Source organism: Mycteria americana, chromosome 17 (assembly GCF_035582795.1).
Source record: "Mycteria americana isolate JAX WOST 10 ecotype Jacksonville Zoo and Gardens chromosome 17, USCA_MyAme_1.0, whole genome shotgun sequence".
NCBI lineage: Eukaryota > Metazoa > Chordata > Aves > Ciconiiformes > Ciconiidae > Mycteria > Mycteria americana.
Window position 1 is genome coordinate 2032757 of NC_134381.1, and position 11119 is coordinate 2043875.

The 11119-nt window shown below is 60.9% G+C and overlaps 1 protein-coding gene across 1 annotated transcript; it reads left to right on the forward strand.

The window, feature by feature from the left end:
* The first annotated feature begins 3463 nt into the window (after window positions 1-3463).
* LOC142418272 (ectonucleoside triphosphate diphosphohydrolase 8-like) lies at window positions 3464-9706 on the forward strand. The gene is made up of 10 exons (XM_075519864.1): window positions 3464-3515; window positions 3929-4066; window positions 4742-4859; window positions 5540-5690; window positions 6257-6416; window positions 6544-6774; window positions 7757-8020; window positions 8406-8516; window positions 8834-8971; window positions 9334-9706. The coding sequence occupies exons 2-10, from the start codon at window positions 3941-3943 to the stop codon at window positions 9541-9543; spliced, it is 1509 nt and encodes a 502-aa protein (XP_075375979.1). The 5' UTR covers window positions 3464-3515; window positions 3929-3940; the 3' UTR covers window positions 9544-9706.
* The last annotated feature ends 1413 nt before the right edge of the window (window positions 9707-11119 follow it).

Here is an 11119-nt window from a genome sequence, read left to right on the forward strand (position 1 = left end):
ATTCCCTCCCTGGGGGATTTTCAGATTGGCTTTTTCAGCCCTGCCTTAACCGCAGCCCTTCAGGCCCCTCTCTGCACACAGCCTGGACCACGTCCCTCTGCCTTGCTCCAACTACCGGCTGGGTGGCAGGTCAGCATCTCCCTTCCCAGCAGCATCACTCGGACAAGCACGGCAGTGGCTAACAGGAGTCCCAGACTGGGAGCAGGACCATGCCCTGGCAGGTTCCCAGTGTGGCCATTCTTTCCAGGGATGGATGCGGAGATGCATCCCTCTGGCACCCACATGCTGCCATCGTACCCGGCACCCTTGCAAAACTGGTCCCACGAGACTTGGAACCATCAGGTCACATCTGTTGCCCCCAGACTGCCCTTGAGAGGATCTTCTGTGCTCCAGGCAAGGGAACAGCATCTCCAGCCACGTCTCCTGCCTGGCCCAGCTCTCCTCAGCTCTTGGTGATGCCACAGCAGGTAAGCAGACACGCAGGGATGGTGTCCTTGCCTGCAGGCGATCTCCAAGCCTCTCTTGCAGTCCCAAGGGCAGGCAGAAGGGCAGAGGCAGAAAGCTCCCACTGATCTGGGTACACACAGCCCTGTAGCCAAGCTGGCATGCCGACAGCAATAGCGTTGCACGGGCAGGCAAGGCCGGTGGGGAATGGAGGAGGTCCTGTGCCTCCCGCTCGTCCGGCCGGAGCTCAGCTCCCGGCAGAATCAGCCCTGAGCCATCAGTAAGAAATTGCAGCGGAGAAGCAAAGCCAAAGGCTCTGGTTCCCTGTAATGGCCTCAGCACACGGCAGCTGACACGTGCGTGTGCTCAGCACCCCACGGCCAGTCCAGATGTGGTTTCCTACACGCACAGCTCTCCCTCCTCCTCCTGCACTGCCCTGCTCCGTGCCACCGGCCACACAGGCAGTGTGCCTGCGGGGAGCCAGGCTGACTTCCATCCATGGTGTTAGGCTGCAAGCCAGACTCCAGCTGAGCGGTGGATGCCCCGAGAGCCCTGGCCACAGCCTAGAGAAGCGGTGTCACCCAACCAGTGCTTTGGGGTGGCACCTGGGGGCTGTCACTTGGCTATGCAGTTCTCCTGGGAGTGCATAAAACCACAGAGAAATTCCCTTGCCCGTTTGCCAGGCCAGGTCAGTGGCTTGAATAGGAGAGGAAAGAGGCAAGGTCAAAGGAGATGCTGATTCCTGTTTTGGAGTGACCAAGGGTGACCAATCTCCTGTGTGACATGAGATGATGTATAATGACGGGTAGTAGCTGTTCTCCTCTGGCACACGTCATGGGACATGGGACTACAGGAAACCCTTATCAGACCTTATCCTACAGCCAGGAGCCCTGCCCTGTATGGTGGCTATGGGCAGAGGAGATCATATGGAAACAGCCAATGAATTCCTGTATCATCACATCTCCAGTCCTATCAGCCCTGCTGGAGTTTGCCCAGATACAACTGTGTCGTTGGGATGTGATTCCCCTGCTCCAGGTAACACAGCAGTGGCAAAGGTCCCCAGCCCAGCCCACATCCTAGAAAATCCCGTCCCAGGCACCGTGGGATGGAAAGATATGAAACGGTGATAAAAATTGCACTGTCCTGCACATAGCAGCAAGTGGGAAATGAACTCCACCTGCTCTGGTGGGGAGTAATTTCCTTTTTGACTGGGCAGGAGGCAACATCCAAAGGCAGCACAGAGCCAGCGAGGCCCGGGGAGGAGAGCAGGGCATGGGGAGGGAGCCCAGCGGGTGGAAAACAAGGCGAGAGGCATGTAAGAAGCTGATCAATCTGCCCAGCCTTTCAGTGGCACCTGGGGGCTGGCCGGCACCGATACCCGCTACCGTACGTGGCAGGTTCAGCTGAGCAGCAGGGATGGGAAGCGGTGATGCCTCCAGAGCTAAAGAAGAGGCACGTTGCTGCACAGCACCGCAAGGAGCAATGCCCGTCCATTTCAATGTGTGGAAAGTTCACAGCTGTGCACAGCGCTTGGGCCATTGCTGCACTTGTTTGTGTAGGACTGGGCACACCGAAGTGCTCTATAAACACCCACGGGACGTCCCTCACCGTGCAGGGTCCCTCATGTGGAGGGAGCAGGGCCTCAACATTCAGAAGGAAAGGCTCAGAGGCATTGCTGGATCTAAACTGTTTCTCAGGAAAATGGGAAGCTGACTTCCCCACCATGCACATTTGGGATTTGAAAGTCAAAAGGGCTCTTAAGATTATAAGAGGGTGAGTGTGCATGCTGGGAGCATCTTTGCCAGGCAGAGTGGTCCCCTCTCCCGTCTCTCCCACCAGCTCTGGGGCTCAGCATGCCCTCCATGCCCCGTCCATGCCCCCTCCGTGCCCCTCCACCCCCCATGCACCTCGTGCAGCCAGCAGCCGCCCCAGCCCTCTCCCTCCTGCTCCTCCAGCCTACGGAGCGTGTTTATCCCCAGCACCCGGCTCTGCTGCTGGCCAGGGTGCACCCGGGTCGGAGCCCACCCGCCGCCCCTCCGAGCACAGCTCCATCGAGGAGCACCCCGGCCCCCTCCCCTGCCCGTGGCTCACCCGGGCTGCTCCTGGCTGCTGCTCCTGGCACCGCTGCGCTCGCCCTGGTGTCAGCGCGTACCTGGAGTGCGGAGCCCCGCTCCTGGGACAAAGGCTGCCCCGAGTCCCTGGTATGGCCCTCCCCTTGGCCCTGGACCAGCAACCTGCCCAGGAGAGCACTCGTCCAGGAGGCAGCGGGGCTGAGGCTGGAGAGCCGGGGTGGAAATAGCTTCTGGCGTTAACCACTTCGCTGCTGGAGGAGTGGGTCTGCCTGGGAGACTCCACCCGTGGGGACGGTGTGGGTGCCTGCACTGCCTGACGGGGGTTCAGCAGCCGGGCAGCTCCCCATGAAGCTCACGACAAGCCCAGCCTGCACCTCTGCCCCTCGGGGAGCCTGCGAGCGGGCTGGCCCCAGGATGAAGGCAGCAGCTGAGGTCTGGGAGCCCCACAGACATCCCTGCCCCAGACCTGCTGCATAAACACACTGCAAGGTAAAGCATGGGCCAAGCCTGCCGCTCCGCACCCCTGCTGTCACTTGGCCCTGCCGTGCCCCACGCTGCCCCACTGCAGGCAGAGCCAGCCTGGCAGAGGGGCCCAGGACAGAAACAGGAGGAACCTGGCAGTGGAAACCCGTCCTCATGGCCGGGAACCCACCTCCATGGCCAGGAACTTGTCCCCACAGCCAGGGACCCGTCCCCCAGGCCAGGGACCCATCTGTCCCCATGGCTAGAGACCCAACCCCGCAGCCAGGGTCCCACCGCCATGGCCAGGGTCCCGTCTGTCCCCACAGCCCGGGACATGTCCCCACAGCCAGGGCCCCATCTGTCCCCACGGCCGGGGTCCCCCTCCCCCGGGCCGGTGCAGGCCGCGGAGCGGCCCCGCTCCCCCCGCTGCGCCGCCGGCAGCGCCGAGCTCCCGCCCCGGGCCGGCCGGGGCAGGAACCCGGACGTCCGAAGCCAGCACAGGCTTCGCTTTCGCTTTGCACCGCGCCGCGGGGCTGGGTGCGGGCAGAGCTGCGCGGGCAGGGCTGGGTGCGGGCAGGGCTGCGGGCAGAGCCGCGCAGGCAGAGGCGGCAGCGGGCTCTGCCCGGCGCGGTGCCCGGCGGGCCGGGGAGCAGGGCTGCTGCTGGCACAGGAACGGCGGGGGCCGGCCGGGGCCGCGGCCACCCCCTCCCCGAGGGCCGGGCAGGAGGGAGGCTTCGCCCCTGCCCTTTCCCGGCGGGCGAGGTGCTCGTCGCGGGGCCCCGCCGTGCTGCCGGCCGAGGGCAGGCTGGTGCTCTCCGCCCTGGCCGGGCTGCGTCCCGCGGCCAGCCGGGGGACGTGCGGCTCCCGAGCCGGGAGAAGGGGACCCAGGAGGAGCTGGGCAGGGGCGGGCGGGTTGGGGCTGCCCTTGCAAAGACCGTCCCTCCCCACAGCCCGGCACGGGGATGCAGAGGTGCCTGCACAGGGCGGTGGGCTGGAGCTTGGCCGCTGTGCTGGGAGTGCTGGGGGTGGCCGTCTTCCTCCTGGTCCTGACCCCGGCGAAGGATGCTGCCCTTCCTACGAGGAACAAAGTAGGTGCCCGCTGGGACCTGGGGGAGCCTGGGAATGACCACCAGCCCCTTCCCACCTCTCATCCGTCCATCAGCCCTGCCTTCCTCTCCGCTTGCAAGTCTTCCCATAACCAGCCCAGCTTTTCAGGGCTTAGCCAAATCAAGGTAGCACTGGGCAGATCAACCACCGCCCCCAAACCACGGTCCTGGCTCCTTGCTGAGGATGGGAGAGAAGAGCGGCCCTCCTCCTGGGGCTGCTCTGTCTGCCACCCCAGACACTTTCTCTCCTCTCTTTTCAGATATCCAGGTCACCTGGTGGGTTTACATCTCTCTCTCCTGTTGCTTTCTGCTGGCTTTGCAGACCGTTAAAAAGTCGGGTTTGTGGATTTGGCACTCCCAAAGGCCTGGGAGCAGCTTTGGCAGCCTGAGCGCTTTGGGACATGCCTGGATGCCTCCCTGCTCTGCACATCACCCTGCTGACCTGCACGTCTTCCCTTTCTGAGCTGTAACTCCCTCGAATGGCTAAATCAGGGGGGTTAGAGGTGGAGTGGGGCTGCTAAAGGGAGCTTGGACATGCAAACCTGTGGTGCTCACGTTGAGGCACGGAAAGCGAGAGCAGAAGCTCTCAAAAACCCCCGTGGCACTTGGTGCAGCCCTGAGCGTGCTGTGACCCCGTGTCCCCTCTGCCTCCCCCAGTACGGTCTGGTGTTTGACGCCGGCTCCACGCACACGGCTCTCTACATCTACCGGTGGCCCGCGGACAAGGAGAACGGCACCGGCATCGTCTCCCAGGTGGAGGCCTGCACTGCGTCTGGTGAGTGTGCTGGGATGTGTCCATCCCTCTCTCCCAGCCTCCTGGATCACTGTCCCAGACTCTCACAGCATCGTTGGTGATCTGAGCCTTTCAGCCTGTGCTGGGCCAAAGGGAGATGGCCTGGTAGAAGAACTGAAGTAAGGTGTTAGGGGAGATAGTTTGCACCTTAGGGAGCCCTACAGTAACTGGGGGATCCAGAGGTGGGTAAGGAATTTGGCCCTCAGTTAGTATGGTTCCTGGAGCCAGGCCAGTCTTGCAGCCAGTGGTTGTACATCAACTCGCAGCTTGGGATGCTGGATGTGCAGAGTTTGCTCCTTCTCCCGTGCAACCGCTTCCTCGGCTCTTCTTCCCACAACATCTCTTCACAGCTTCTTTCATAGAGTGCAGCTTCGTGTTCCCACATGGCCTCCTAAAATCTCTGCAGAGTCCCTAAACATTACTGTGTTTCTGCTGGTTTTTTGTATGCGGTTCCTAACTGCTCTTTGGGTCATCAGTTTTCATTTTGGTATCTGTACGGCAGCGAACACAGCAGAGGTTTGGGCTGTGAATGGGACATCTCGGTATTGCCAAGGAGTTCCAGAGAGCTCCCTGGGCCTGGGGAATGGGTGGACGTGTCCCCTGCTGCCGTGTCCCTCCTGGGTGGCACTGAGCTTGCTCCATCATGGGGTGCTCTCTTGCAGGACCCGGCATCTCCAGCTACGCAGACGACCCGGCTGGGGCTGGAGCCAGCCTGAAGCCCTGCCTGGACAGGGCCATGAAGATCGTCCCGGCAGAGCAGCAGCGGGAGACCCCCACCTACCTGGGGGCCACAGCGGGCATGCGGCTGCTGAGGTACGGGCACCGCCCGGAGCCGCGCACCTCGGGCCCCTTCCCCACCATGCGTTTCTGCATAGCAGCCGGTGCAGGGGGCTGGGACGGGCTGGGGGCACAGGGCTGCAGGCACGGGGGGCTGCAGCCCGGGCAGGCCGTGGTGATGGGCAGAGCATCCACGTCTGCAGTCCGCCGGGGTGTCCAAGAGAGCCGCTTGCCGTGCCCACGGGGGAACCCCCCAGCCGGCTGCAGCAGCAGCCTGGCAGCAGCCCCAGAGGGGGATGAACCTCCTTTGCCAGACTGGCATTAACCTTCCCGCATGCAGAGGCAGAGCCCGCAGGCAGCATTTTTAGGGAGACTCCTTGTCTCCCTAAAATGCACCAGTTGCATTTTGCACCAGTTGAGGGGTTTGGCAGCTTGCAGGAGCCAGCCCACCGGCAGGGCAGCGATGGCTGGGGATGTGCCCCGTCTCTGAGCGGCCCCGCTCCTTTGCAGAAGGCAGCAGCCTCTTGCTGTTAGTCCTGCTCCGAAAGCTCCCCAGCCATTGCCTCCTCCACCGCGCGGTATTTATCTCCTTCCCTGGGCAGGGAGCAGAACAGCACCAAGGCCGAGCAGGTCTTTGCCGAGGTTGCCAAGGCCATTGGCGAGTACCCTGTGGACTTCCGCGGAGCTCAGATCCTCACGGGGAACGAGGAGGGCTCCTTTGGCTGGATCACTGTCAACTACCTGCTGGAGACCCTCGTCAAGGTGTGGGCTGGGGGAGTGGGCAGAGGGGGTCCCCCCTCTCTGCTGTGCTGCAGTCTGGGCTGGGAAGCCAATACCCCTGTGGCCGCCCTGTGCCGGGTCCCTGTGGGTAACTCCTGGTGCTGGGCAGTGCTCCTTCACAGGCAAGTGGACCCACCCACCAGCAGAGGATGTGGTCGGAGCTCTGGACCTTGGCGGGGCTTCAACCCAGATCACGTTCCTTCCTGGGACCACCATAGATGACAGCAGCACGAGAGTCCTCCTCAGGCTGTACGGGGCCAACTACTCCATGTACACCCATAGCTACCTCTGCTACGGGCAAAAGCAAGCCCTGAAGATGCTGGTGGCATCCTTACACCAGGTAACTGCCTCCAGCCATGTGCTTCTCCGCTCCCGAGCCCTGATCTCACTACATTGGGCAGGCAGCACACGCTGGGTGTGACGGCCACTGGGCTTGGTGCCTTTGTGCAAACCCCAGTGAGGATGGTGGATACAACAGGGCCACCATGGCAGGAGCCATCCCCAGGGTGTCCCAACAGCAGGGCAGGATTGAGCCGAGATGGAGATGGACCCCCCAAAGCAGGATGCCTGACCACAGGTGCTGCCAGGATGGTGGATGATGGCCCCTGCCCCAGGACCATCTTGCCCATCCCTGTCCTGATGGAGGGGCTGTGTCAGCCCAGCCTCAGTCACAGGGGGCTGGAAGGACCCAGCCCTGGAGGAGGGAACCTGCTGGGTGCTGGGAGGTTGGGGAAGACCCAGCGAGATTTTTTAGCACCAGTATGGTAATCAATAAGTTGGTTTTATGGGTAGAAATCTGAACATGCTGGTCTTCAGCAGCAGGCGCTGGGCATGGGAGAGTGAAGGGAGGTGTTGTTGCTGCATAGGGGGCCCTCATGTCCATAGCTTGGCTGGCTCAACACCAGCTTGTGCTGGTTGGAATGGGCAAAGGACCACATCCAGAGCACGTTGTAAAGAGAAATCAGTGTCCATTTTGTTTTTGCTTAAATGGCTTCTAAGCCTTGCCTCTCCCCTGAGTCTGGTGACCCTGCAAAGGAAGAGTGGGAACAAAATGGGTCCACGCTCAGCACAGGGTGCAAACCCCAAAGCCTTGGGCATGTGACCATCACTGTAGCTGATCCCTGACCACAGCACGGTCGTGCCATGCTTGTACCTGTGATTCTGTGCCTGCGCCCCATGGAGGAGACCCCATGGGTGGTGGGGCCGGCATGCTGGTGTCCTGCATCGCAGTGTGGGAACAGGTGCTGTCTCCGGGCTGTTTCTCTCCCTTCCATCCTCATCCTCAGTGCCAGGGCAATGCTAACGGCTCCCGCTCTCTCCAGGGCAGCCCGTCTTCCCAGCAGATATCGCATCCCTGCTACCCCAAGGGATACCAGGAGAATGTCACCACGGCAGACCTCTACAACAGTCCCTGTGTCCGTGCACCGAGCACACCCAGCCCTGCACGGGTCCTCACGGTGACGGGGACGGGGGATCCGACGGCGTGCAGCACCGCTGTCCAGAAACTCTTCAACTTCAGCTGTGGGGCCAACAGGACGTGCGGGTTCAACGGGGTTTATCAGCCACCCGTGCGGGGACAGTTCTTCGTAAGGAGCCTCCGTCCCCGTGGCTGTGGTGGGGGTGTGGGGTTCTGGGGCACCAGAGGCTGGCCACGACCCCAGGAGAATTGCTGTAGGAGAAAAGTCTGAATAGTGCCAGCCCTGAAAGCTGGGATGTGCCCGATGCATAGAGGCGTGCAGGGTGCTCACCAGCGTGCCAGGCAGACCCAGACCTCTGTTGTCACAGCACCAGTCTCTTTCGGTGTGGGGAGCAGTCCCAGGGCTCCCTCCCAGCCGGTCGGCAGGCGTCACCCTGCGGTGCTGAGAGGTGGCCTTAGGGACCCCTGCAGAGCACCCAGAGGGAGGGGCGCGGGGGGTGGCAGTGGCCTGGGTGCTTCACTAACCTGCCGCCTTTGGTCTTAAACACCCACAGGCCTTTTCGGGGCTTTATCACAACCTTCACTTTCTGAACCTGACTGGAGGGCAGTCCCTGAGCTCGGTCAATGCCACCATCATGCAGTTCTGCACCAGCAGCTGGGAGAAGGTGAGATCCTGCCTAGGAGAAGATGCCAGTCCCTGCCCACATTTCGCCTGGGTGCTGGGCAGCCTGAGGGCTCATCCGCAGCCCATCCTCTGCTGCGCCAACGGCAGCTGGAGGGAGCTGGGAGGAGCACAAAGATCTCTGGACAGGGAGAGAGATGGGAAAGCAGCCTGCAGCCTCCCGGGTCCTCCTTGCTCCCCAAGCTCAGGCACTCCTGGGTCTTTCCTCCCAGCTGCACTGTGAGGCTCTTCCCCGCAGTGTGGGTGCACCGAGCACTGCTCCGTGCTGGCAGCCCCCACCCTGCTCTTCCACCTCTGCAGGTGCAGAAGGAGTTCCCCACCATGAACAGGACCCACCTCCGTGATGCCTGTGCGGCCAGCTCCTACGCCCTCGCCCTTCTCCTGGAAGGCTACAAATTCAACCACACGACGTGGCTTAACATCCACTTTGTCCGGCAGGTAGGAAAGTGCCCAGCAACCCCCAGTTTCCACACTTTGTGCCGTGAAATGGCTCGCTGCCATCCTGCCGCTGCCCCTGCCCTGCCTGGATGGCGGAGCAGGGGATAACGGGGCAGCACAGTCCACCGTCCGTGCCCGGGGCAGCTCTTGAGTTGCCCTCACAGGCACCTGCTGGGACATCTGCCCTGGGCCATTTATGCTCTCCCCCAGCTTGTCTCACTAATGAGGTGTCTGCAGCCCAAGGTGTGGACAGATACGGTGGCTGTGGAGCAGGACCTGGGGGTGCAACAGCAAAGGTCTTCTCTAGCTCTCTGGCTTGCATGGTACTTTGCAGCCTTTCACATCCTTCTCTGTCTGCACAGGTCGCTAATGTAGACGTGGGCTGGACTCTGGGCTACATGCTCAATCTCACCAACATGATTCCCTCGGAGACTCCCCAGAGAGTCATAGGGCTCCAGAGAAGCAACTGGATAGCAGCCACGGTTTTACTGGCCATCATGCTCATCCTCATCTTCTGCCTGCTCACAATCATATGCTGCCAGAAAAACTCCTTTGGTTATGAGAGTCTCTAGCAGCGCTGGCTCCAGAGGCTGCCAAAGCCACTTAGTCCTTCTGCGGTGCTTGTGCAAGGAGCTGCACACTGGGGAATCTCCCCCACATGTCCAGGAGCTGTGAACTTGTAATGTGGGGCACCTGTGTCCTGGCCTAGTGAGCCAGAACAGGCACAGGCTTTAAAAAATCCTCCCCATAGCTGTGTGCTGTCTGGTTTTCCTTTCCCCTTGCTGCTGGTTGGAGATGCTCTAGGACAGAAGGGATGTCCATGTGTGGCAGGGGCTCAGCACTGTGGGCGTGGGGACCGCAGAGATGTGGGGTGGCTGGAGATGGTGGGACCAGTGGATCAGGGAAGAGAAAAGGGGTGTCTGGCAGCAACAAGGATCATCACGAGGCTGGTTACAGTCTGCAGCAGATACCTCATGTGGCGTGGACGTGTCCTGCCCCATCCCGGGACAAGAGCCTGCATCGCCCGTGGCCACTGAGAGGCCACTGAGAGGGTGGTCAGTCACTGGAACAGGCTTTCTAGAGAGGTGGTCAATGCCCCAAGCCTGTAGGGGTTTAAGAGGTATTTGGACAATGCCGTTAATACCATGCTTTAACTTCTGGTCAGCGCTGAAGTGGTCAGACAGTTGGACTAGATGATCATTGTAGGTCCCTTCCAACTAAAAATATTCTATTCTATTCTATTCTATTCTATTCTATTCTATTCTATTCTATTCCATTCCATTCCATTCCATTCCATTCCATTCTGCGCCAGCCAGAGGAGCAGTGGCAATGGGGCCATGGAGGGCAGCTGGCCCGGTAGACGGGACTCAGGCTCTGCCCAGGACTGGGAAGCCCTGTGAGGTGGGGGATGGCAGCAGCCCCCCTGCTCTCCTGCACGAGGTTCCTCTCTGGTCTGGCTGCACCCTGTGTCTGCCAGGCAGACATCTCACCCTCCCTTTCCAGCACACAGGGCGATTTGGGAATGCTGCTGGGACATGTCAAGGGCAGCTCCCGGGGCCCCCCCTTACATTTTTGGGGAGTCCCACTGGCAGCCAGTGGATGGGTGAGGTGAGGCACCCCGGCTCTCAGAAGGAAAAGACCTGTCCTCGTGCCCTGCTGGCTCGTCTCTGAGGTCTGGCAGACGCTGCAAGGTCTCCAGGGGCATCTCCCATAGCACCGAACGATGTTGACTCTCCCCTGAGTCCCTGTCGTCATCACCAGCCCTTACCTGGGAGACGGAAACAATAAAATCATAAATGCTCAGGAGCAAAGTAACAGGCATTTCCCCATTTGCTGACTTTTACAATGTTTATTTGGGTGATGAGAGCTGTGAGACACCCGCCTTTCTGCAGAGACACCAGAAGTCAGCTCCTTGCTGCCAGGAGGCAAATAACAAGATCACCCACAGGGCAGATAACGAATGAGCAGAAACAAAGGTGAAGGCAAGGGCACAGTTTTGGACAGGACCCAGCTCAGCCATGTGCACAGGGTCAGGGCAGGACTCGCAGCCTGCTGGAGTCTCAGCCTGACACCCACAGTGTCCAGGCCTTCTGCTGGTGGGACAGTCTGGTCTCCAGGAGTACACTCAGAAACGTCAATCCCTTTATC

Bases quoted from the DNA above. Each gene is read 5' to 3' on its own strand.
- LOC142418272 (XM_075519864.1), top strand. From the start codon at position 3,941: ATGCAGAGGTGCCTGCACAGGGCGGTGGGCTGGAGCTTGGCCGCTGTG. The intron at 4,067-4,741 runs GTAGGTGCCCGC...TGCCTCCCCCAG, and splicing joins CCCTTCCTACGAGGAACAAA to TACGGTCTGGTGTTTGACGC. The intron at 6,417-6,543 runs GTGTGGGCTGGG...GGTGCTGGGCAG, and splicing joins TGCTGGAGACCCTCGTCAAG to TGCTCCTTCACAGGCAAGTG.